Source organism: Podarcis muralis, chromosome 1 (genome assembly GCF_964188315.1).
Source record: "Podarcis muralis chromosome 1, rPodMur119.hap1.1, whole genome shotgun sequence".
In the NCBI taxonomy this organism is placed as follows: domain Eukaryota; kingdom Metazoa; phylum Chordata; class Lepidosauria; order Squamata; family Lacertidae; genus Podarcis; species Podarcis muralis.
This window is the reverse complement of record NC_135655.1, coordinates 40,817,797-40,845,648: the sequence shown is the minus strand read 5'-3', so window position 1 is coordinate 40,845,648 and position 27,852 is coordinate 40,817,797. Positions and strand designations below refer to the sequence as shown.

At 44.7% G+C, this 27,852-nt stretch overlaps 1 protein-coding gene across 14 annotated transcripts in view; it reads right to left on the bottom strand.

The window, feature by feature from the left end:
• RYR3 (ryanodine receptor 3) overlaps positions 1-27,852 on the bottom strand; it is a 293,341-nt gene that overhangs the window by 203,229 nt on the left and 62,260 nt on the right. For all 14 annotated transcript variants that reach the window (XM_077926602.1, XM_077926563.1, XM_077926598.1 and 11 more), the window contains exon 3: positions 19,516-19,623. In XM_077926602.1, the coding sequence (XP_077782728.1) occupies positions 19,516-19,623 (108 nt within the window). The remainder of the gene's footprint in view (positions 1-19,515; positions 19,624-27,852) is intronic.

Genomic DNA, 27,852 nt, shown 5'->3' with positions numbered 1-27,852 from the left:
GTACTGAACAACAGGAGCTCACCCTGTCACGGGGATTCGAAAGGCCAACCTTCTGATCGGCAAGCCCTAGGCTCTGTGGTTTAGACCACAGCGCCACCTGAATCCCTATGGCATGGTTACTACCATATAAACTGACTCTCAGAGCTGCTAAGGAACAGGGCAGAAATTCTCCTGTCTTAACCCTGATTACAGAATTGTCAGAGCTGATGGAGATGTGGTCAGAAATAGAAAGATTGTGTCTGTGACTATCAGATTGAGGAGGCACACCAGAGGCAGCAAAGTTATTCCAAGATGCATGGAGTCCAGTCAGTGCCTGTCTTTAGCTCCACGAGAAAAGAAAGGAAGGATATGTAAGGAACCAATATATAAATAATTTGATGGGTCCCCGCTGTGTCACCTGCTTGATGGCAAACTAGGATTTGGAATAGCAACTGTCTGTGCATCTGCAGTGATGACACTGCAATGCCAAGATTTCCAGCAAGCGGAGTTGCCATGATGGCGTAGGAAGTAGGGTGACTCTGTCAGGCTGCTTAAAACTATAGTTGAAGGCTTACAAAGCTTAAGAACACTGTGGGATTGTGGAGCCTAGGAAGTTATGTTATACTGAGTCAGACCATTAGTCTACCTAGGTGAGTATTGCCTGTACTAACTGGCAGGAGCTCTGCAGGATTTCAGACATGGAGATCTCCCAGCCCTACCTGGAGACGCCAGAAATTTAACCTAGGACCTTTTGCATGCAAAACCATGTGCTCTACCAGTGGCTACTAACCTTCTACACTCTTACTCTCTTTCCCCTCCCCTCCCCTTCTTGCATCTGCAACCGCTCTGGTTTATATTTGAAGGTGTATAAATAAAAATGTTTTCTGCAATAAGTAGTTCTGAACATAAAGGTACTTTCTTACCTTTCTCATAAACTTTCCAGAAGCATTCAAAAAACAAAACAAAACAGATTATAGGCATGCGCTTCTAAATTGTTACCAAAAATGAGAAATATATCCATAATCTGTCCACAATAAAACCATGCTCATCCACAACTTGATTGTTGCTGAGCTGGCTTGCATTACATAGACTTGGAGAGAGTGAACGGTACGGGCCTGACCTTATCCAGCTGTGCCCACCTGGGTTCTTGGTACTGCAAGAACACCATCTCTTTGCCTAGGAAGCTTCTTGACCTTGGTTTGGGCTAAGCGGGTCTGCACCTGTTATCAGGCCAGAGGGACAAATCAGGGATGCTGTTGTCCAGCAGCATCCCTTATCCAGTTGGCCAAGGAAGTTTTGGGGTATTGTTAGAGGCGGCTGTCGGGCCAGCTTGAGACTTCATGGCCTTCATGACCACCTTTGGTCTTTGTCAGATGGCCATTGGTTCAACACACCAGGCAGGGTACACCCTCGATGTGATCATCGCCCCAAGAGATATGTGGGCTGGACTGAAGATTGGGGGAGTGCAACCATTATCTGGTTAAGTTTGGGCTGACTGTGGCAATTCCCCCATGTAAAGGTGGGGTTCTGTTCAGATTGCCTGCTCTTGGAAACTAATGGAAACTGATGTGACCCTGTATGCTGTGGAGTATTTTCCAGTGAAGAAAGCTGGAAATCCCATTGAAGACAGGGTCTCACTATGGAATGGCAAGATGAAACGTGTGATCGGCACAATCACTCCTGAGCATCGTCTCTGATGTTCTGAAGTATGAGTAGCCCTTTGGTACTCTGAGGCGCTCTGGACAATAAAGCAAGCCGGACAAGGACAGGAATGCAAGAGTTTTGCTCTGAAGCCAACCAAACACTGGTCAGAACACATAATTGTGCCTACCATGCAGCAGTGTGGAATGCAAAAATTGTTCATTTTGCAGCTTGCATTGCATACTCTAGTAGCCAGCCAGTGGGGTCATTTTGGACAGTCCCAGTTTGAATTCTGGTTTGGGGAAGGTTGTGGAGAGAGCGATGGTGGGGCAGCTGAAGGCATTCTCAGAGAACACCCATTCCAATCTGGGTTCGAGCCTGGCCACAGAATTGAGTTGGCCTTGGTCACCCTGATAGATAACCTCTGCACAGAAAGGAACACAGGGAGTGTGACCTTGCTCCTGCTTCTCTCATCGGCTTTAGATACCATTGACCATGGGAATTGGGGACACTGTGTTACAGTGGTTCTGATCCTACCTTCAGGACCAAGTCCACAGAGTAGCATTGGGAGACTGTTTCTCGGCCCCCTGATAACCACGTTATGGGGTGCCGTAAGGGATTATATTATCTCCAGTGCTATTTAATATCTACATGAAGCTACTGGGAGTGGTCATTAGGAGATTCAGGGCAATGTGCCATTTGTATGCTGATGACACTGAGCTCTACTTCTCCATAAGTTCTGAATCAGGAGAGGCCATGCCTGGACATAGTCCTTGGCCACTGTCTGGACACAGTGGTAAAATGAATTAGGAAAATCAAGCTTGAATCTTGGCAAGATGAGGCACTGGGGGTAAGTAGTTCCCATGTCCAAGAAATTGGCCAATTGTCTACGCTGGATGGGGTTGCACTCCCCCTGAAGGACCAAGTTCACAATTTGGGGGGTTATTGTGGATCCAACTCTGTCCCTGGAAGAACAGGTATTAGCCTCAGTGGCTAGAGGTGCCTTTTACCAACTGTGGCTGGTTCGACAGCTATGACCATTCCTGAACCGGGAGAGCCTGGCCACAGTAGTTCATGTACTGGTTACTTAAGGACTGCAATAGACTCTATGTAGGGCTTCGCTTGTGATTGATCTAGTGCAGAATGCTGAAGCATGACTGCTCACAGGAGCGAGGCATTGTCAGCATATAACACCTGTGCTCAGAAATCTGCACTGGCTACCCATCTGCTATCAGGTGTCACTATCAGAATATGAAACCCTTAACAACTCGGGACCAGTTTATCTATGAGATCACCTTGCCGCATATGAGCGTTGATAAAGATTTTACAGTACTATATAGTGCTTTAAATATGGATGAACATGTAACTGTGAAAACCTGATGGAAGCACATGGCTAATAAAATACTGCATGCTGATAACACTTGAAACAACGTTGGTATAAGTGTTTCTACACTGCAGATGGATAAGCTGGTGTGTCCAAAGGTGTTACTTAACCCTCTCATTTTCTGTTTTGTACTCAAGACGCATTCTACCTACAGACAGATCCCCACTGATCCCAAGATTGGCGAACTTCAATATTTCTTTGGGATAACTTGCTGGCGTCTTTTGTACATGGTATGAATAAGAAACCCTGGTTAGGGCTAAATAATACTTGGAAAGTTCATACAAACATTGTCGACATTTTAAAAAATGTGATTAGATTTCCCTGCCAAGATTACAAATCCAGTTGGCTATCCAAGAACAAAGTAATTGCCACTACTCGTTGGCATAAGATTTCCACCGGAGGCACATGCTGATCAAATGAAAAATGAATCAACAACCCACACAGTGATTTTACGACTTACTAATCCACCTAATTGTGAGGCCTGACCTCTAATATTCTGATGTTCAAACCACATAGTGAGATGAAAGCTACATCTTAGATTGCTTTGTGGTAGGTTTTACGATGTATCCCTCTGAGTTCATTTATGCAGCAGACGGCAAGGCAGATCATGCTGACCCTGATTCCAAGATGTAGGGGTGCAGCCATCCTAGATCACTCTCCTCAGGATTACTTTCACTTCAGTTGAGAGCACTGAGTTGCTACACAGCCAAAAGAACACACTTGCAATAATGAAATTTGTGTTGCTGTTTTTCCTCCATCAAATCTTCACCAGCTAAGCTGACTGAAGCGAATAGGGCCAACTACAAACTCAGGGCCAAACCAGATGGGAGATTTTCCTACAGCTTTCATTTTGCTAATTAGCAGTCCAGTGGGACCCCTTTGAAGATCAGGGAAGTGTTGTGCCAGGAGATGATGACTTTTGATGCAAGGCAGTTTAGACTGACTCACATTTTCCCAGTTAAAGACATAATGGCTACATCCATTAAAAAAAAGTTTAGTGCATTTGAAGGGTGAATGTGAGAATAATGGAATTAGCTACATAAATATAATATTGCAGTAATGCGTTGTACAATACTGAGTGCTGGATGCTGATCAGGATGTTGTTTACCAAAATTAAATATTCCCCAAATGTTATATCTTCTCTCTTTTACACATTGAACAAATGCAGCTTAATGTTTGTGCAAGGCAAGGCAAAATCGTCTTTAATTAATCCACCATTCTGATATTCAAACAGCTCCACAATAGAAGACAGAATTTACCGTCCATGGTGTAGAGCCTTGAAAATATTAAATAAGCACCAAATAATAAATGTCATTGTGGACAGAAGGTATCACAGCCATCTGATACAATTTTCACACACACAAAAAAATAATTTTTGCAGCCCTGCTGCTGTGATTAAAGTTGCAACCCTGCAGGGGCACAGATACCTAAATATTAGCTTTTAGCGCAGGCTGCAGCTCCTTTGCTGAAGAACATTAGCTATTTTAGGTAAGCCACTTAAAGATTTTTCTTCCTTGATTAAGCAATCTACATTTATTTATTTTTTAAAATAAAACAAACTTGTGGGCAAGAAACAGGGTTGTGCTGAACAGACCCATGCTCTGCACTCTGACATTGCATGCTTTTCTGATATCCACACACGCAGCATGAATTACATCCATAGTGAGGAGTTCAAAATTCCACAGAAGCCTTTGTGCCTATAACCTGCCCCACAAACATGTGTGATATACATGGGGTGGGGGAAGGGCTAATCAGCACCCACCCCACTCCTTGCTCAGGTATTCATCAACAAGAGAACCTTCAACGCCTGCGTATTCTACAAATCATGCTGCAGGCTTCTAAGGAAGGTAAACACATTTTTCAGGGATGGGAAAAGGATAAACTCGCAACATGCCTTCTCCCTATGAGAGGAAGTGTGGGATTGGGCCTGACATCATGCTCAATTTATCTTTAATTCTACATTAAAATGAGAGGTTTACTACAAATCAGTATTGTTTGCATACAGAATGACATGCATCTTAGTTATTTGATGGTCTTCCTTCCAGGAACTATGCTAATGGGGAAATCCAATTGTGAAAAAATTAATAGAAATTGTGCAAAGATTTTGAGGTTTTTGTTATCCAACCAAGAAGGTTGATCATAAATATTTAGAAAACCTACATATTAAGTAACCAGATAGAGCTACCAGAAAGCATATAGACCACTTCTTATTCTTTTTAAAACTGATTATGGTCCTGTAGTCCCACTCAGATTTGAATTTTCAGAAATTCAAACTCAGACATCCGTGTGTTGTAAAATGCCTGGCCAGCGGAATAAAACAGGAGCAGGGAGGAAGAGATTGTAGTGCCTTCTGCACAGAAGGTTTGCAAGCAGAGGTGGGGGGGGGGGGATTAGCCATGAGCAGATTAGATTATGTTTTCAGTGCATATTAAGAGCCTATTTGTTCACAGACATTTCCTGACTGTTAACACTGATCTGGCACAGAGCCCTGTCTTTAGTGTATGGCATGGGTAGGCAAACTAAGGCCCAAGGGCCAGATCCTGCCCAATCGCCTTCTAAATCTGGCCCGCGGACACTCCGGGAATCAGCATGTTTTTACATGAGTAGAATGTGTCCTTTTATTTAAAATGGATTATTTGTGGGGCCTAGGAATTCGTTCATTCCCCCCCCCCCAAAAAAAAATATAGTCCAGCCCCTCACAAGGTCTGACTGACATTGGACCTGCCCCCTGCTTAAAAAATTTGCTGACCCCTGGTGTATGGTATTGAATTCCTCTGCTTCCATATTATATTATTTTTATTGTTTTATGAAGTTTTATTATTTTTGTACGCTGCTTCAGACATTTCCTTTAATATAAAGTGATATATAAATGTTTCAAATAAAACAAAACTACACTCCCCGTAAGGCTCCATCCCCTTCCTGCCTCACATCTGACCAAGTACACTTCCATACTGAAAGAACGGAACACGACTGAGTGCCTGAGCAGACGAGAGGCCAATGGCCAGAGATAGCAGTCACCCATTTTGAAGCTACGTGAGGATCATTACCATTTTACTGCCCTCCTGTTGTTGAATGCAAGCAACTGGTCTCGGCTTAAAAGTTACATGCAGCTTGAAGGTTGCTCACTGTGAGAATGGAGCAAAGAAAGCATCATGCAGTTTATGCCATTACAAGAACAAAATACATGCCCCTGCGAGCCACATTGCATTTTGTCCTCTATGTTAACTTTTTTTTTTATTGCAGTCTGCCTGTGATTTGGGATGAGTCACCCCAAACGGTTGAAAGGTATACCCTGCAATTGCTAGGCAACTGCGCAGCATTTCCCCTCTGTCGCCTCCAGAAATTACAGATTATTATTTGACCAGGACTGAAACAAAACAGGGTTGAAGTGGCCTGATAACATTCAAAAGGAAAACAAGGTCCAGGTTGTGGTTTGTACTTTGTTTGTTTTTACATTTTACAGGAAATGTTGGGAGCTAGATGGACAGGTGATGTTTGCATCCACAACCCTGGTGAAACAGGCAAAAGGGACACTCACACATCTTACTTTGCTGAGATGTGTGATTGAGATCCAATGTATGAGGCAAGTTCATTCAATTCAAGCTAGGATTAAGACAGAAGAGTAGCCATGGGACTGCTGATGAAAAGGACAGCCCTGCGCCTTTTCCCTCCTACACAATGTCCAGGGATGCTCAAGGTGCAAGAGGACAAAGTCGCCCTGCCAGTTCTCTCAGTCTCCACAAGTGGGAAACAATGAAGGGGATCGGGAGGAAGAAAACCCAAGGGGCAGAGACATCCCATCCCACGGCAACTACATCCCTAGACATCATACAGAGGAGGTAGGATAAAAAGACACAGTCACTATTTTTATACCCTAACATAACATAATAAATTTGCTAAATGAATTTTGTAATAAAGCAACTAGCCTGCATCTATTAATATCCAGGTGAAACAGAGCTGTAATTTTCCCAAGTCATGGGAGTGAGAAGGAGAGGCGGGTACAGAAAATCCTCTTTCACAGGTGAAGCAGGAATAGCAGATGTGCAAATTGCTTCTATTCTTGCTGCAATTCATAACATGTGAAGCCATCCCAAATGTTGTTTCTAACACCTGTCTAAACTATTTAGGACTGGCCCTTAAGAGCAGCAGCATCAGGGCATGTTATTATTTTGCATATCAATCGGTGTACTTGGGTCTTTTCTAAACTAACAGTAACTCTCGAGGCACAAATTCGCGCAGCCCAGCTTGGCAAGCTTCTCTGACTTCTGTTGACACAATAAGTGCATGACAAGCAGTGTGACAAACAGGTCTGGACATCATCTTTTTAATGAAGACGCCTTTGCAATCTGTCTTTATTTTTATTTTTTGCATGAGATTCCCCCATCCCCACCCACAGATATTGTGATTCAGTTGCTAAAGCAGTATGCGTGCCTGTGTGTCCTATCATAGGTCATGACTGCATCTGAAGATTTTCTGATGCTGTCATTGTGTTCAGCTGTTCGTAAGTATTTTCTAGTTTTGCTCATGAAGTCTAAATGCCCTCCTAATGACAAATCTGCGTACAGCTTTCAGAATTGCCAAATGTGGTTGAAAACCAATTTTCTAAGCAATTATTTATTCGCGATTCATCAAACAGAAAGATCTAGATACTCACAATCAGCCTAATCTTGATTTTAGGGTGTTGGAAGCCTCCGTGATATATATGCTGCCTGCCAGATGTGGAAACAATTTGCTTTGTTGCAATGGCTGAGAATCATGTGAATCAGAAATTCCGGCATTCAAATGTGACTTCAGCCATAAAGCTGTCCGAGGCAGCCACTATTATCTCTGTCCTGATCTCCTTCACCAGTTACAACATGAGAATAATAATCATACAGGGTTGTTGTAAAGATGAGTAAGAAAATTCATAAGAAACACTTTGAATCTTTAAAATGTACTGTGTGAGCAATAGTATTAGAATAACATCCAGATGGCTCAAGCAAGTAAGCCAAACCATGTGGAGAAAGGTAATGCACACCAATATCAATACATCCAATCTCATCCAATCCTGGGAATTTTGGGAATTTTGTTCTTGAATGCATGGCAATTCACAATGTGAAGAAAGAAGTAGCCTATAAATTCCATTAAGACTTTCTTCTTGGGGCTTCTAGTATAACTCCAGCCTCATCTCCGGTTGTGGAAATATCCCTATTCCCAGTGTTTTATGAAGGGATTTCCAACTGGAAATTCCAAAATGTGGAACTGAAACACTAGGCTGCAATACTATAATCTCTAACTTGGAAGCCCCACGGAGCATAGTACCTGAATAAACAGGTATAAACTTTGCAGTGTAAAGCTTCAATCCTAAACTCACTGGCGCTGCAGAGCTGTACCCATTTGATCTGGGAATAAGCCCCATTGAGCTCAATGGGCCTTAATTCTGAGCAGACATGCATAGGATTGCAAGTTGCACGGAACTCAAGTTTACTTCTAGGTGTTCTGTGCAAGTTTACTTCTAGGTGTTACATGAAGCATCAGCAGAACTGAATCTGACCAATGACTCACTGCAGCTGAACACCAGAACCCATTTTCAATGTCAAGGCTTAATCCCAGAATATATGAACCAATGATAAGGAACAGGGATGGAGAACCCGAGGCCCTCCTGATGTTGCTGAACTACTATTTCCATCACCCTGACCATTGACCATGCTGGGTGGGGTTGGTAGGAGAAACATATTCAGAAACATCTGGAAGGTGGCAGGTTAGCCAAATCAGGTTTGAGAAAGAGAAGAGGGTACTCCTAGTAGTACAGTACAATATCCATCAGTTCCAGTGCATCTGGGATTAGGGCTTGGAGCTTTCAAAATGAAGACTGTGACCTCCAGTCATGCTTAAGCACCTCTTCCTTTAGAAGTAAAATACCTGGCCTCAGAATATGTTTTCCTTTCTGCCTTGCTGTGGCAAACACTTTTTTTAAAAGTAGCCCAACAGGCAGTAGTGTGGGATTTTCCCACCCTACACTACAGAGCTGAAAGCCACAATGAGAACATGAGGGGAGAAAAAAGTAGACCAGAAAGGTGCTGTATTAGTATTTAATTAAAACGGTCAGCTGCAAACTACACTGAGAGCAAGTTGAGGGTCTGTGCCTGCCTGCTTTTAAAGAATTTCATTCCCACTTATGCGGGCATCTGCCTCCTTGGAGGGTTAAGTTCTTAAGTAATCACTAATTTCCCAGTGGATTGGGAAAATAAAATTAACACAGTGTGGTGATTTAGTATTGCAGAAAAGCGGGGGGGGGGGGGGCTGACTGCTCTGCTGACCAGCAGATTTTTCTCAAACTCTGTGTGGGATTTCAGAGAAGGAAAACCAGTGAATGCATAAGAACAACCAGGTGCAAACTCTCGCCTGCTGTGCCGGGATTCTTCATAATATAATGAGTTGACAGATTTCCATGGATAGGACTATCAAGATCAATGCCACAGTGCCCTCACCACCCCCAAACCATACCAGATGGTGAGACAGTGGTACTGATGCACAGCCCTGCATTGAAAAATATATGTATTCTGTCTTTTAAACTCTTGTTGTTGAGTCCACCCTCTCCTTCGGTTTCCCAGCTGCCAACAGAGTGACCATTTGTGTCACTACCAACATGCTCCTTTCCTCCATCCCTTTCTCAAAGGCAAACCTTGGCAGAGAGTAGAAAAGTGCCAAACATGGCAGTAGGGCGGTCATGTGTCCTACTGTTAGAGGCGGATTTAGGGTAGCACGCGACGGTCACCTCCAGACTGGATTATTGTAACTGGGGCTGCCCTTGAGACTGACCCAGAAACTCCAGCGGGTGCAGAATGCCGCGGCGAGACTCCTTATGGGGTCTTCGCTGCATGGTCACATTCATCCGGTACTATACCAGCTGCACTGGCTCCCGGTGGAGTACAGGATCAGGTTTAAGGTGCTGGTTTTAACCTTTAAAGCCCTATACGGCCTAGGACCCTCGTACCTACGGGACCACCTCTCCTGGTATGTCCCACAGAGGAACTTACGGTTCAAATAAAAACATCCTGAAGGTCCCAGGCCACAGAGAGGTTAGGCTGGCCTCAACTAGAGCCAGGGCTTTTTCGGCTGTGGCTCTGATCTGGTGGAACGCTCTGTCACAAGAGACTAGGGCCCTGCGGGACTTGACATCTTTCCGCAGGGCCTGCAAGACAGAGCTGTTCCACCAGGCCTTTGGTCAGGGTGCAGCCTGACTCCCTCCTATGGCAATCTTCACAGAATTTTAGCCTAATGGTTGCCATCAATTTGATTTGAATTAATTTTTATAATGAAATGCTTTTAGAATGTTGTACTATTTTATTGTTGTTAGCCGCCCTGAGCCCGGCTTCGCTGGGGAGGGTGGGATATAAATAAAATTTATTATTTTTATTTTTATTAGCACGGCGGGTTTCGCTGCACTGGGCACCAAGCCCAGGGGGCGCTGCAGGGCGCTGCAACTATGATGCAGTCAATTGAGCAGAATAGAAGGCAAGAGGCGCTGCCACCAAATTTTTGGTTCGCACCAGGGCACTGCTGAAATTTGAAAGGCCAAAGTTCACCCCTGCTACTGTTAAAGAGGGACAGTCCTTCAGAGCAACTGTCACTCCCTTACTACCAGGCCAGTTTCAAGGCATTTGTGTCAACCCACAAAGCCCTAAACAATTCAGGCCCGGTTACTTATGCTCCACCTCAATCAATGAGACCCTGCGATGGGGAACTTCTGGTGGTTCCTCATGCCCCTGATCTTTGGCTGCTGAGCATTTGGTGTGTCAGGCCCTGCCCTGTGGAACTCCCTGCCAGTAGAGGTTCAGCAGGAACCATCTGTCTCCTTTCAGATGTCTTTTGAAAACTTTTTATGTTGAGATAGCGCTTTACAAAATTTCCCCCCTTTTAACGTATCAGTTTTTATTGATATTTACAGATGTTTTATTTATGTTTTTAACTATGTTTTTATGGATCATTTGTTGATTTTATCCTTATATGTTGTGTGACAACTAAATTTTAAATATGTAGACTGCAGTCCTATGCACAAATCCCATTGAAATAAGTGGACTTTACTTCATAGAAAACATGTTCAGGACTGCATTGCACTAGATATAACAGCTCTCAGAGACTTAAAAATGCCAAAGACCTTTTATTGATAGCTTCAAATGCCGATGATTGTAAAGCGCAAAAGAAAGTTCAGCAAAGGCCCATATCTCATGGCCGATCATTAGTCCTGAGGTTTTATAGCCACAACAAAAAACCACATGGAACAACCAGCATACAGAATGAACATTGACAAGCAAAAAGTTTCATTTATCACAGGTACAAATGGATTGAGTTTCATGCGATGGCTGAAGATCAGACAAACGAATTAAGAACATACCCATTCGGAGAGCTCTCTAGGCTAGCAAAGTTGAAAACAAAATGGTAAATAAAAATTTAGTCTCACAAATGGTGTGTGTGTGTGTGTGTGTGTGTGTGTGTGTGTGTGTGGTGTGTGACATATTAAAGCAGAAACTCAAAACAATATTTAGGCATATACATATACATATTGAAGGAACGTGTTTTAATATTTAACTAAAATAAGCAATAATGATGGGCACGATCCACCAGGAAGTTCTTGTTGTTAATGATAATAATAATAATAACAACAGGAGTTAGGTATTTAAGATCTAAGTATCATTGCAATAGGGTTTACGCAGGTAGATTGTGTGCACTATATTTAACATTCATTATCTTCAAAAGCTGATGCTTCCAAGAAACCAACTTGTATGCAGCACGCTAAATATAAAATTGAGCTGCAGGGAATAGTAAATTACTGCCATAGTACTGCAGCAGCTTTACATAATCACATTTATGAGACCAAAGAAAGTGGTCAGCATATAAGATAGCTGCTCTTGCGTTTACCATGAAAACCCACTGGGATATTTTAGCTGGCACATTTACTGTTCTTCTTCCTTGTAGCTTTCCTTACAATGATGCCCCTCCAGGTGAATTCTTTATCTCTCCCCCTCCCCCTTTGCTTACCAAAAGCGTAAAATGTATTAATCAACAGCCTTGAAGTCTTAAAGCGGTCTCTCTCTTTTTTGACAATTAAGTCTATAAATTCGGTATGCTAATCAGGACTCTTATTTACAATAATAAAAGAAGTTCATACACATGCCAGACTCACATCCATAGTTTAGACAAAGCAGCAGCTGCCCACCTCTTGCTGCACACAGGAATCTGCCCGTTCACACCTGCAAGCACTTCCCCAACACAAAGAAATGTGCCAGATCTTCCCACTAAATATGGACAACTTTACTGAAGAAAAAATATTTATATCATGGGCAATGATCATGCTAGACCATGATGAGTTTAAACATGCCAGCATGGGTTCTTATCCATGTTTTGAAGTTGGTTTGTTTTGCAAATGATCACTGTTAAACCAGGTCCTCATTTTGGACAAACAAGAAGCCATGGTTTACTAAAACTGAAAGAAAAAGTCTTCCTCCCGGCTGCATGGGAAGAAGAGAGGGGAAGAGGGGTGCATAAGCCCGAGGCTTGCTATGCATCGTGATAAACTATGTTTTATTGTGAAATGTAAAATGTGTTCAAGGTGGCTTACAGTCAACAAATATATAAAAGAATAAATATAAAAATGTTGTGAAACAGTTATTAACAGAACAAGGCAGAATCAAGAGCAGCATGGATAGCAAAAGAGCATGATGTTATTAAATCAAAGACTTGAGAAAAAAACAAATGAAAAAAATGCATGTGCCAAGTGGGGAGCAGGGAATGTGTTCCATGATAATAAGGAGACCACAACAGAGAAGGCCCAGTTCCAAGTTGCCTTGTACCTATCTACATAGAGTTTAAACAAATTTCCTGAAAAGAGTCTGTGATAAGTCTCTGTGTCAGGAACAGGGATGGCATGGCCCTTCCTTGTTGGGCTACAACACCCATCATCATTTGCCATGCTGACTGGCACCTGTGGGAGCTGGAAACTTCTGGAATCCAATGTCTGGAGGACCACATGGTCCCTGTTCCTGAACTAAGTGAATAGACAGGTTCACATAGGACCAGGGCATCATTCTCTCTCCCTCTCCCTCTCCCGCCCCCTCTCTCTCTCTCCATAGAGATTCCCAAACCTTCCATGAGAACAGCAGTTGCATTTGCTTTTCTATCGCTCGTGTCAGAATGTTCCAAGCTACTGTTAGTTTTATATTACAGAGACGGGCTGTGACACTTGTGAAGTTATTCCATTTTGTGTGCCACTAGAACACATATACGGCTGAAACCTGGATAATAAATAACTCCAGCGTGATTTCGTTAGTGCACCAATAATCCTGATGTGACCCTAATATAACCTAAGTCACTTTGTATAATATACGTAACCAATATAAACCATGCTAGCAATGTCCCACTCATTGCTCAGCTCAGAGCTTATTCAAATCTTATGAGAAGCAGAAGAGAAAACATTCAAATAAAATACAGGCACTTCCTCACTTGCACACAATCGCACACATGTGACTACTGGCATATGGATTGTTTTGGTGCTGAAAGGGGGCAGGGCAGGAATGGAATGGGGCAGAGCTGTGGGGGGCAGAACAGGATTCCCCTGTGGTGTATCTCTTTCCACTTTTCTGCTGTAAGAGGCAAAAGCAGGAAGATACAGATCTCACCCACAGCTTCTCACCAGAGTGGTTAGGAAATGGTGCAGTTCACTGGCACTTCTGCTAGTAGGGAAACTAACACACTCGGAAAGCTCCTACAGCCACTTCACAAAACAGGCAGAAAGGCAAGCTTTAGGGCTACGATCCTATTCACATCTGCTCAGGTGTAAGTCCAATTATACTCAATGGAGCTCTCGAGAATGTGTAGGACTGAACCGTAAAGTTCTTGCCTAAATGGTGCTTCTGCCTTTTATAGACCTTTCCCACTCTTCTATCAATGCAACTGGCTCTCCAAACTTCCTTTTGCTCCCTGATTATTTCAACAGCTGAGGCTATGCTGCACCAGCAGCAGTCGACTGACAACTTCTGTGCCTTTTATAGCTGTATGTCCAGGTACAACAGCTTCCCATCATATTTGTTCATTGAGAGGAGAAGAGCCACACTTAATGAACCTTCCCCTTGTCATGTGGGGTAATAAATGTGTGTGATCTATTACTATGTCAGCTATTAGTGACCCAAGTTGAGTAGAAAAAGAGTGACAACTGTTATTTCTACTTTTTGCTTTGCATTTATTTAAACATCGACACTCGACACTGTGAGACATAGACTTTCAATTCAATTGGAATATTGCTTGTCTGGTAAGAACTACCGCATAAAGAAGCCTAGTGTTAAAACACAATCACAACCCATTGAAATGTGGCTCTGGTGAAATCCTGCCATTCATACCTGAAGCATTTCATCTGACAAGCGGGGATGAGTGGCAGGATTAGCAACATGTGGAAATGGAGGGATTTAGCACTGGTTAAAATGACACAAAGTATACAAATGGGGTGGTGGTGGTTTAAAAGTCCTTTAAAAGTAGGATGTGCTTTATAAACTGTCCTATGGCAGATGGCGCCAGTTAGCTGTTCACTACCCAGAAGCACCTCTTTACACTATTGACACTTGACATGTGTGGTTTTAGGACCCAGCTAGTTTCTGTGATTTTAGTAAAGTAAAGGTAAAGGGACCCCTGACCATGAGGTCCTGTCATGACCGACTCTGGGCTTGTGGTGCTCATCTCGCTTTATTGGCCGAGAGAGCCGGCGTTCAGCTTCCGGGTCATGTGGCCAGCATGACGAAGCCGCTTCTGGCAAACCAGAGCAGCACACGGAAATGCCCTTTACCTTCCCTCCAGAGCGGTACCTATTTATCTACTTGCACTTGACGTGCTTTCGAACTGCTAGGTTGGCAGGAGCAGGGACCGAGCAACGGGAGCTCACCCCATCGCGGGGATTCAAACAGCCGACCTTCTGATTGGCAAATCTTAGGCTCTGTGGTTTAACCCACAGCGCCACGCGCATCCCTCTGTGATTTTAATCTGTCTTAAACTGATTTTAATACTGTGTTTTAGTTGCTTTAACCCTCCCTTGGATGTTAGGGTGAAAGGTGGGTAATAAGCAACAACTACAACAACAACTTCCATGTGATGTAGTGCAACTTGAGAGACCTAGGGATGTGTACTTCAACAAAGTGCTCCTGAATATAGTTGGACTTATTCCCAGACAGCTGGTCATAGGATGTCAACCATGTTTTTCCCATATATGAGCAGGTGGTCCAAACGGACCTAGGCTTGATCCCTAGGCTTGCGAATCCAATGCATGGTGCTTGAAGCTCCTCGCAGGAAGGATGGGATGCAAATAACACAAATTTTTAAAACATCCGTTGATGCAGGTTATGTTTAAAAACCACACATCTTTAAGCATTCAAACACTGCACCATTCTATCCCGCACACCGTTCAGACATGCCTGCAATTTTTCTAACAGACATTTCCCCATCATAAGTAAACAGTACACAACCCAAATAGGATACAGTTGCTCAACTTCCATTTTCCTGCTTAAAAACAATTCCCTCTGGCTTTTCCTGCCCAAAGGAACCCTTACGGTCTACTTGTTATTCCACAGTTTCTGGCAAATTAATGCACTACTTTTATGTTACTGCTGAAAGAAAGAGGAAAATGTTAAAAGTATATTTAAATAATAATAAGCCCAGAGAAGCATGAAAATTCCCAGTCAAGGGAGAGCCCCCCCTTTTAATGATGAAGCAAGTTGGAATAATTTATCATTTATTCAAAAAGAAAACTGCTGCCAGTATTTATATTTATGTGTCCTATTTACTACTTCTGAGGATCCTTGCATTCTAACGCAGGTTTTATCCATCACAACTCTACTTTTCTCTAGCATTGATTTTGACAGGTGCCTTCTAGATGGCCCGTAAGGGGGAAACTGTAGGGACATTTTGCTGCAGGAAAGCTGATTTGCATAATTATAGTGGGGGTTTTTTCCATGTTGCTGCAATAGTCAAGAGTTTCTTTATGCTCTGTTTACAGGAAGATGGATCAAAAATTATTCCATGATTAAACATATAAATAAAAAATAAGGGTAAATCAAACAGCTTATGCAGAGAGAACAAAAACAGCTGCATGGGAAATAACAGGCCAGCTCATAAGATAGACAGGCTGGCTTGTCAGGCAGTACAAATAGGCACGAGGAAGCACATTTGGTGTTTTAATTTGTTGCAGCCCTCATGTCAAAAGACTTTAAACAATCAATTCAAGCAACATTCAGTGGCCCAGTTCGAACAGCACCATAAACCATGGTTTAGTGTAAACTATACTTCAATGTGAAATGCAAACCAGAGTGTGTGTATGAGTGCATAAAACATTTTATCCCAGGATAGTTGCCTGTTGCCACTATTAGCTTAACCTCACTGGAGCAAAATGGGAACCCCATCCCAGTTGTTGTGCCAGACCTTTCCCCTTTTAATGCAGGGCACTGTTGTTGTTGTTGTTGCTGTTGTTGTTGTTGTTTTAATCCTGGATTTTTGGACTTTCCAAGGCTCAGAAAACAACACATTTAAAGGGAGAAAGGTCTGGGCAACACTGGGATAGGGACAATGTCATGTGGCTATGCCCCATTAAAGGGGAGAGACGCACATATGAAACCACATTCTGCCCTGGTAATAGAGGACTCGAGACATAATAAGGCTTGATCATGCACTGCAATTCCAGAACAACTCTCTGCACATATCTCTATTGCACTCAGAGAGCTACTGCCAAGCAACTGGGGTTGTTTAGTCTAGTTTACTGCAGTGTCATGCTCAGACTAGGAGACACATCTAATGCAATATCCAGTATGTACTCGTTCGACTGATAAACGAGCATGTTTCTAGTACTCATGGTTGAATACAAAACCTTAAAAAATGGACAGGCAATTAGGTGGTGCCTTTCGTTTGAAAGACTCTTGGACTAAAGAGGATAAGATGGAGGCTTCCATTAGTGAAAGCACAAAATTTAGTCAATCTCTCCTGCCATGCTCCTGTCCTTACCTATATCCTTTTATTCACCCTTCCTCTTTGTTTTTATCTTATTTGCAAGTTTCCACCATGAGACAATATCACTTGTCTCATATACAATATTAGTGTTGCTGATTGCGAATGAGTGTTTAAAATTAAAAAATTAGACTGAATTGACGTATTAGTCCCAATGTTGACTATATTATTTTAAATTTGTTTAATATAGTCTGTTTGTAGAAAAAATGAATGCATATCTAATAGCTTATTTACTTTAAAGTGATATTCTTACATACAGGTAAATGTGATGTTTTAATTCTCTATACAGAAATCAAAGCATAAAACTGCATACTTCTTGCGTACATTTGTTTAACTGTCCAGCTATCTAACAACTCCCTGTAAAAGCAGAAAAGACAACCTTTGTAAGTCTTTCCAGTTTCTTTCTACTCCAGAGTTTATGCCTCTGTGTATTCATATATCATATATCGACCTGGCAATGTGCAGTCCTCACTACTAATCAGATGCTCTTCTAAGGTGCCCAATGTACAACTCTTTAAATCAAACTTCAGTGGCGATAAGAGAAAGAGCGCATTTATACGTAAGGTATGAAAACAGAGAATGCAGGTTTTTGGTTTTTTTAAAATGTTCACACTTTGGTCCTATCTTGGAAAAAGAAAGATGGAATTTAACTGCTTAACCAGGAGGTTGTAATGTTCTCTGGCTTACTCCCAAGCAACTAAGAACAAAACTGAGCATGCTAATGATCCAGTGTTATCAGCGGCTGTGCTGCTCACACAGCAGCTCTCATAATGGGACAAGAGGGAACCAGCATTAGCATAAGACACTGCTGGCCCCCATCCCTGCTGACAACACAGAACCACTGCTATTGTTATGGCATCACTTGCTTCCTGCCCTTGCTGCAGCACAAGGGAAGTTACATTGGCCGAGGGAGCCGGCATACAGCTTCCGGGTCATGTGGCCAGCATGACGAAGCCGCTTCTGGCAAACCAGAGCAGCACACGGAAATGCCCTTTACCTTCCCACCAGAGCGGTACCTATTTACTTGCACTTGACGTGCTTTCGAACTGCTAGGTTGGCAGGAGCAGGGACCGTGCAATGGGAGCTCACCCCGTCGCGGGGATTCGAACTGCCGACCTTCTGACCAGCAAGTCCTGGGCTCTGTGGTTTAACCTACAGCACCACCCGCGTCCCCATACTTCCTCATGGCAAGGTGCATATTGGAAGGGAAAGACCCAGTCAATCAGCTCCTCCCACTTAGTTGCATCATTCACATGTGTATCATTTACTTTACCATACCATACTTTCCCATACTGCTGGCTGCATGTGTGAAGGGGGTAACTTACTATGTACTAGTTTGATTCATGCCTAAAAACAGTGGTTCTCAAAGGGTGTGGCATGCCACACTGGTGTGGCAGGAGAGGATGGCAAGTGTGGCAGGAAGATTTAAGGATAATCAAAGAAATGTTTAAACATTTCAGTATAGTATAGTATCTTAAAAAAAATTTATATGCAGAATATGAATAAATATTTTTTTAAACTGAGAGCAAGAGCATCAATTGATACTGAGGACAATATTGCTGTGAACAGGGATTCTCAACTCTGACAACCATGAACAGAAAAGAGAAAGCCTTCTTTGTGTTGATGAGGAGATGAGTTTGTTTGTCTCAAATTAGGCCTAATATAAACGAGATCACCCAGCAAAAGCAAGCTCACACCTCTCATTGGATTTGTATACATACGTAAGAGGCTCTTTTGTAATTATATTTTGGGAATGATTCATATTCTTATGTACGTGCATTGCTTTATACTTTCTGGATGCCCGTATCCCATTATGAAGCAGTTGTGTTCTATGTTATAAATCAATTGCTGCCAGGAGTCGATTCTTTTCTCCAATGTATTTCTTATCAATTAAAAATTTGGTGTGGTGCAAGCAAATTTTTGTTCTGTAAGTCTGGCCCAGAGGGAAAAAAAACCTTCGTGGGGGTGGGAAACTAGAATACTCTGACTCCAGGTCTCTTCTCATTTGAGTGCAAAGTGTTTAACAAATTTTTTTTACTCACGTTTCTGCTCCAGTGATTCCTAATAGAAAAGTAATGCTACCCTGCACATGACCTAAATTCAAAGCAACTTGACTCTCAACACCTTGTGCTAGCTGTACCTCAAAGGATGCTCCTCAGCAGATATTTCCTTCTGGTGGTATAATAATTGGTCTCCGAAGAAGTAAGGATGGATTGGGAGGTTTATTTTTATTTTAAGAAACTGCCTGGAATTTCTTAAGAAGCAGCTGAGATTTATTTATTTATTTGCAAGGTGTGGGATGAGAAAATAAAAGACACCCCCCCACACACACACACATAAACACACAAAAAGGAAATTTGGCAATATCATATAATTCATTCTGAACAGTCAGTCTTTTGAAAGATTCCTGGGTCAAGCCAGGAAGGCGAGAAGCAGTTTAATCTTGGATGACTGGCATCCCATGACACCAAAACAAACATCCTTTTACTTACCCCTTCGCTGGAATTGTCTCCTGTATTGGCAAGCATCTCTTGGAGGGCCCTGACAGATAAAGACTGCTCCAGTACAAAGTTACAGATGCAAAGGTCAGGAGGGACATACTGTAAAAATAAAACAAGCAGCAAAAAATCAGTGCTCTCACCCACATCAGCGTTTGCCACAGTAGATCTGTGAGTCTTTAAGGTATCTCAAGACCCTTTGCTGTTTCTGCTGTGACAGCCTTGCATGGCTAGCTCCTCCGAAAAGATTTGTGCAAGACTACAGATCATTAAAAAAATGAACAGCACTATACACTTCAGTGGTCCCCAAACATTTTGCACACTTCTGCTCTACCCACGACACGTCCCTTGCAGGTTATGTTCTCCATTTTTTAACAGTACATCTTAAAAGCATGGCATGTAAAGCAGGCCCAAGCGAGAAGTGTATAAAGGAGGTGTAAGCCAAAGTAAAAGGGTAGAATCAAAGAATTGTAGAGTTGGAAGGGACTCTGAGGATCATCTAATCCAGCCCTCTGCCATGCAGGAATATGCAGCTGTCTCATATGGGGATCAAACCTGAAACCTTGGCAAGATCAACAACACGCTCTAACCAAATGAGCTCAGTTATACGTATTTTTAAGTACCAGTCCTAGACAATGTACAATAAAATCAATGAAATGCCTTTTAAGTGACATTAAAACAACATAGACGACAGAACCGTGTGTGTATATGTGTGTCTGTGACAGCTCAGCAAAATCTATTTGCAGCCCAAAGGTTTAAAGGAATTCCTTCACTTGCTTCCCATAAAGGTTGGGCCCTGCAGATGTTGTTTGTGTGGCTATTCCCTCCCCCCCCACAGGTGGAATAAATGAAGACAACGGACACAGAGTTTTAGGTTAATGGGCGAAAATGGCCACAACTTTATTGATTACAGGAAAGAAGGGTATTGGCTTTAGGCATTGGCCCTAACCGACTATCCGGTCTGACCGGGAAGGGTTAAACACCAACAGGGGGAGCCACCCGAGATGCATATCCCTAGGCGCTCCCCGAGGGGTTACCGCGCGGGGGCGCGCTTTAGGCCCTAGCCTCCGTAGGTTTCGGACGAGGCGTCGCCCCTCGGAGTCCTTTAACGAACTACCCTTCAAGCATTGGGGGAGGTGATGGCGTTCCTCCCCCCCAACCTCATCTGCATGACAATACCCCGGCCAATGCCTACCGCCAAAACCGAGGAAGTTGTGACGATTTGCTACGAGGTAGGCGAAAAAACCAAGTGGCTCACAAAACCAGCCAATTAGCCAAATGGAAAAACTCCTACCAGGCCCCTTGCGGCGACCAGCCGAAGCCCATAGCAAGGTCAGTGGCAGAACCTAAAGGGCGGGTGGGTGGGAAAACCGCGTCGTCTCCAGGGTAGAAAGGGGCGAGCCAAGGGCTGCCCCGACCTTAAGTGGCCTTACAAAGGCCCGCCCCTGCCGCCAGCCGATTGGCTGGCGCCTCAGGGTATGTTAATTGAGGGAATCCCCTGTCTCCCGCGAGGCTGGCGCCAGCCTCGCGAGAGCGAGTGTGGGCGGGGTCGTTATCCCACAACCCCCCCTCCTCCTGACGCTCGGAAGGGGCATTGTGTGGCTATTCCCTCCCCCCCCACAGGTGGAATAAATGAAGACAACGGACACAGAGTTTTAGGTTAATGGGCGAAAATGGCCACAACTTTATTGATTACAGGAAAGAAGGGTATTGGCTTTAGGCATTGGCCCTAACCGACTATCCGGTCTGACCGGGAAGGGTTAAACACCAACAGGGGGAGCCACCCGAGATGCATATCCCTAGGCGCTCCCCGAGGGGTTACCGCTCGGGGGCGCGCTTTAGGCCCTAGCCTCCGTAGGTTTCGGACGAGGCGTCGCCCCTCGGAGTCCTTTAACGAACTACCCTTCAAGCATTGGGGGAGGTGATGGCGTTCCTCCCCCCCAACCTCATCTGCATGACAATACCCCGGCCAATGCCTACCGCCACCGAGCCGCAAACCGGCTCGCCGCCAATACCCTCAGACCTGTAACCAATCCCTCACGCCTTGAAAAATATCAGCCAACCAAATGTCATTGCCAGCATCAGATAGATGCACGCCATCCCAGCGATAAAGCGCTTCCGCGTCAAACCGTATGCGCGGGTGCTGAATAACGCGGCCGCCCCATGCGGCCACTCTGCGCGCCACCGTGCGCTCCACAATCCTCCTAGCCTTATTCACTGCCACGGGTTTCTCTGCATCCCGCCAACATCGCCTTTCTAGCAGGGATGACCACAGTATTGTAATGCTCCCCTGGTCTGCCCTCAGCCTCTCTAAGTCATTTATCATATTCCACATCAAGTCCACCCCTTTCCTATACGCCAAGTCGTTCTCGCCCAGTTGGATGACCAAGGCGCTAGGTGGTCCTTCCTCCGCTATCTTTTTGGACACAGCTGGGAAAAACTCTTCCCAACGCATGCCCCTCCTAGAAATCCATGACAATTTGACCCAGCTGGGCAGCTGTAACTCCTTATCCCAGCCCCTTTGTTCGGCACGCTGCCTAGCCCAATAAACGATGCTGTGGCCGAGGATCCACAGTCGAACCACACCAGAACCTGAAACGAGAGAATCGGAAAAGCAGATCAGAAGGAGAGCCGGGGACAAGCTGAGGGGGGGAAAGCTGGGGGGATTTCAGAAGCTGGGGGGATTTCAGAAGGGCTTCCGGATGTAACCCCGGTATGCGTTAGATTTCCATCGCCCCATGTCCATAATTCTTTCAGCTGGTAAACCCATATGTGCGGCGGTGGTTGCCGCCCCAATGCGAAAGGAATGGGCGGCGTACTCCTCCTGAGGGAGCCCAATGGCAGCCAGGGCCTTGCGCATGACCCTCGTGAACTGTTGTTTTGAGAGGGTCGAACCGTCAGAATGTACGAAGAAGGGGCCACCAGACTTCGGTCTTAAGAACAGGTATTTCCTAGCATCCTTTACTGGGCAAGGGCCTGCCTTTTGCGTTGCCTGCAGGCGAACTAACGCGCCCCTACCAAGCTGATCCGTCTTCGAGCTACGGATTTTTAACAACACCTGCGCCCTGTCCACGGTTACGTCCTCCAACAATAACCCTTTAGGAGCTGCGCGGTCCTCACAGACCACTTCGCCTATGCGTAGGGCGCCAAAAAACGCGAAAGAAAACGCTGCTGAAAATAACCTGGCTTCATATCTTGACCAGCACAATGTCCTCAGCTTACTGCGGATTCGGGTGAGTAAATCTAAAGTTATGGGCCGTCTCTTGTCCTGGCCGTGCGGCCTGGATCTGCGCCAGCCCTCCAGCATCTTCCGCACTACGAAATGCGAGCAGGGATCGGTGGAAAACAAAGTTTTGGAAAAGAAGGATATGGCGGCCGAATGAATATTGAGGGTTTTGGGTGCCCGGCCAAGATCTCTAAGGTAGACCATATACTCTATGACTTCCGACTTGGATGGTGACTTGCCAAGCTTGAACCGCCCCTTTTTGATGCGGAAGGACGTGAAGTCTAGCCACGCCTTATTATAAGATCTCAGGGTAGAAGGCGCTAGCGCAGACAATACTCCCTTTAATGCTTCTCGTTGCCAATATTCCAGAGATGCTCCGGGAATGGTTGCGGCTGCTGCTGCGCATCCGGCGCCAATGAGCGAAAGCGTTCCATCTGGAAACGAGATAGAGCATCCGCGATGTTATTATCAATGCCAGGTACAAACTTGGCAGAAGCGTGGAGGTTCAACCGCAAGCAGGAAAGGACAAAGTACCGAAGAAGGGACGCTACTCTGGGTGAACGTGACGATTGTTTATTCAAGACTGACACGACTGCTAGATTATCAGTCCAGAAACAGACCCTATGGTTTTTAAATTGGTCTTCCCATAAGTGTATCGCAACTACGATGGGAAAAAATTCCAAAAATGTCAAGTCCCGTAGTATAGGTTTACCTTGCCAGGAGGGGGGCCAGTGCTGAGCGCACCACTGGCCCCTGAAGTACACCCCGAAACCCAAGGACCCAGCAGCATCCGAGTGTACTTGGAAATCTGACTGCAGTGCCAGACTATCCTGCCAAAGCGATATGCCATTGAAGCCATCCAGGAATTGCAACCAAACATTGAGGTCCGCCTTTACTGCCTTGGAAAGGCGTACCCTATGATGGGGTGATCGTAAACCTTTGGACAACTTTGCCAGTACCTGGAAAACACAGTAAGATCAAGCTGCCAGGGAAACCACTAAGAATGGCTCTGGGAAACAATAGCCCTAATTACTGGTCGTTAGTCTTACAGCTGTCCTGCTGGCTGGCCAGACAATAGGGTTATGCAGCCCTTGCAAATTTAAATTACACCTTAAATCCCTTAAATTTTGCCTCCAAACCCAATTAGAATTTTAAATGCAACAGAGAGGCTAGAGCACTTGTCCAGCAATAAGCAGTAGGGTATTATGAGCAGTAGGATATTATGAGCAAAGAAAATTAACGCAAGGTACTGTCAATCAAAGTACGGCAAGGTAAAATATAACAAAGTGAAGTAATATCAGCCAGTTAATATAACGTAATAAAGCAGGAAAGCCGTGCAGGCTGCGTTGCCCTATGCAGCGCCTTGCGGATCGGAAACGCTCCTTAAATCTCCCTTTTAATTTGTTTGCCTCCTTAATTTGCTCTCGAACCAAATTAGAATTTATTCAAATACAGACCCCGTGGTCACTTATCCGAAATGACGCTGCTTCCCCTAAAACGGTGCTAAAGTAAAATGGTTTTTGCACCCCTTTCGCAATGAAATGAACTACTATCGCTCTATCCCTTCTGTATTTATTATAAGAAAGGTGTGAGAAGGAACGGGCTAGCTCCCGCGTGGTTTGCCCTGCCTAAAATGGCCGCCGCCGCAAGGCCACGTGGGCAAACCAAGATGGCGGCCGAAGGCTATCCCGTTGCCTGGCAACGGAGAAAAAACACCTCCCAGTAGCTGTAGCCTACTAAGCCGTGAGGAAAAAACTAAACTGGAAAACGTGAAACCCAAAGCCAAGCCGCGCTGCAAACAATGACCCCAGGCAAAACAGACACACACAACCAAGCAACAGAACCCGCAAATGCTAGCTCACAATTGAAACGATCCACGACAACAATGAAGTCACGTGCCCCTAGGATCAGCGGCTTAGCCCACCGCTAAATTCAATTGCCTTGACCACATACAACCTGCTCCGAGCGGTGGATCGGGAAGCACTGCAGAGCCGTGTGCCTGGAGAGACTGAGGAAGGCTGCCGAAGGGAGTCCGCACAGATAGCAATCAGCTGGCCGTCGGGATGCGCTGCGGTGAAGGGGCAGACGCGATGACTGATTCTTTCCGCTGCAGGATACCTACGAGCATAAGCCCCCCCAGAAAAAACCCCGGGCAATTTCAGCTCTTTCCGGCTTGCGTTGCAAGCGGTTTCAGCTGAACGAAAGGGAAATAATTCCCTTCTGTGATTTCAGCTCCAGAGTAACCGAGCGCTGCGCTGAGGCTCCTCGTGGCGCAAAAAATAATAATAATAATAATAAAAAAAAAATGCTGCAGCAGTGAAGATCGGCCGGCAGCTCGGAACAAAGGCAGCCAGGAAGCAAAGCAGGGACGCTCCAGGCAACGCTGCTAAGATCTCCGACACAGGAACAGCTGATCAGCGGGAAGCGTGGGACAAACAAAACCGCGTCGTCTCCAGGGTAGAAAGGGGCGAGCCAAGGGCTGCCCCGACCTTAAGTGGCCTTACAAAGGCCCGCCCCTGCCGCCAGCCGATTGGCTGGCGCCTCAGGGTATGTTAATTGAGGGAATCCCCTGTCTCCCGCGAGGCTGGCGCCAGCCTCGCGAGAGCGAGTGTGGGCGGGGTCGTTATCCCACAACCCCCCCTCCTCCTGACGCTCGGAAGGGGCATTGTACAACAGCTCCCAACAGCTGTAACTATTGGCCCTGCTGGCTAGAGCTAATGGGACATCTGGAGAGCCACAGGTCCCCTATCTTTGATTTAGGTGATTTGGAGCATTGTTCACAAAAGGTCATTGAAGAAGCATTCAAGATTTTGGCTTGAATGGTGCTATACTGGTGGCTCATAGGAAAACAGGAAGCTGCATTATACAGAAGGTGATCACAGCTACATTTAGCTCAGTAGAGTCTGTGCTGATTGGCAGTGGCTCTCCAGGGCTTCAGACAGGGGCCAGCGATTAAATCTAGAGCTTCTGTATGCAAAGCAATGCTCTGCCACTAAGGAAGACCCTTCCCTCAGCAAATACTTTGCTCTAGAATGCGTTGTTGTTAAAGAGCTGGTGACGATACTAATGAATAAAAATATTTTTGATACTATGTCCTATTCTAGTCTTCTTCCTAATTATTTAGATTTGAGGAAATTGTTTTTTGTGGGCAGGGGTCAACTAACGTGTGCTGTAATTACCATTCATGCAAGGTCACTCAGTCCTTTTAAAACCACAGTGTGGCACCCGAAGTCTAGTTGTTACCTACAGCAACTTTTATTTTACAAGAAAAAACAACATTTTTAATAGAGATGAACCAGTATTTTAAAGCCCATCTTGGAACTTTCTTGCAAAGAAAATTAAGAGATGTGAAGGCCTGGGGGAAAGACCAGAATATTTTTTGTTGTTGTTAGGGATCCCCCCCCCCCATTTTTTCCTCTGTCTTCACATTTCTAGCCACTAAGTCACTGATAAAGTTTGCTAAAAAGACAAATGCCATGGAGAGTGTATTACAAACAACGAAGTGTTCAATGTTCCTGGCTGGTTATGGAGTTGTGTTTTTTAGACTGCTACCATTGCACGTATTAATATATAAATAAAACATTTGCTCCTGTAATATATAGGCTGTCGCTGTTCATTACAGTTAAACTATTGAGCAACAAAAATCTATGTTAAATATTCAGTGCTCGCACAGTCGTTCCCTCTTGTTCAATTAACAGTGCTGCTATCTTCGAGATCAACAACACAGAACTCAGCAAAATGCCCTTTTCTCTCTTCATACATCTGGCAGAAGTGATTGCATTACACAGACCCAACAGTTACGCTGTGAAGGTCACGTTCGAAAAAACCAAAGTTTGATTTAAAATATATCAAAACATAATATTACAAAGGCCATGTCAGCAAACGTTCCTTAATTGTTAATGGGAGACAAGCAGAGGACAAAAGCTTTGAGCAACATGTCCCTATTTTTAATATCCATAGCCAAGGGATTTGCTAGGCTAATTAGGTGACATAATAGGAAAGGAAAAATTCCCTGTGACTAATTTGATTATAGTGTCTATAACTCTAGCTCTCGTGATTCTTTAATTGTAGCCACATAGATCAAGGTCTTTTCAACCTGCACTCTTAATGTTGCTGCCTTGCTTCCCTTTCCAGCTCCATCTTTCTCCCAACGCAATCTTTCTCTCATTTATTTCTGATATCCCATAATCAGATATTCCATAAAACCCAAAGCCAACAACAAAATAATACCGTGAAAGGTGGTTAATAGTGAAGGCATTCAAGATGTGGCAATGATCCTACATTTTCACATTAAATCAGTGGAAGCTTGTGTGCTAGGGCAAATGGCACACTGCCCCACCAAGCCCAGTCTGTCCTCAGCCAGTCCCCACCTACCTGCCTTCTTACAGCCCAGGTGGTGACACTGGCTACCAGGTTCCTCATTTGCGTGGCAAGGCCCCCAGACCAGCCCCTTGTTAAAATAAATTCACACGGACACAGAATATTTAGTTTAAGGTTACTGGCAAAATTTTAGGCCACAACTTTACTGAATTGCAGAAATGTGAGTTGTATTGGCTTAGGCATTGGCATAGAATATATTGGACTCCTGCCGGCATTGCAGGTAATTAATAAGGGTAAACCACCCCAATAGGAGGCCACATCAGGGGAACCCGCCTGTAGCTTTCCTCGGTGTTCCCAGAGGCCTGGCATGGCCCTAGCCCCTCAAGCGGACTTTGGACAGGAACCGGCCCTGGGTTCCTTTAACGGAATACCCCTGGTGTGATGGCCTGGGAATCCGATTCAGAGGCTGAACCGGAGGAACCCCAGCCTGCACAGGAGTCCCCGCCTCCAGGGCCGGCTGAGCTGGGGCAGGGCCTTGATTCTGAAGCGCCTGCACCTGTACCGGATCCTCAGGAGCAGGCACCAGGTGAATCCACTCTGGCTCCAGAGGTGATTGAGGATGCATTGCCTACAGGTGTGCCTCTCCCAGCCCTGTCAGGGGAAGGTGAGTCTCCCCCTGGGTCCAGTAACCCTCCAGCCTCTCCTGAGCTGCAGAGGCTCAGGGCAGAGAGGCGGAGGGAACTGGTTTCTCCCAGGAGGAGTGCTCACCTTAAGGCCAGGAGAGG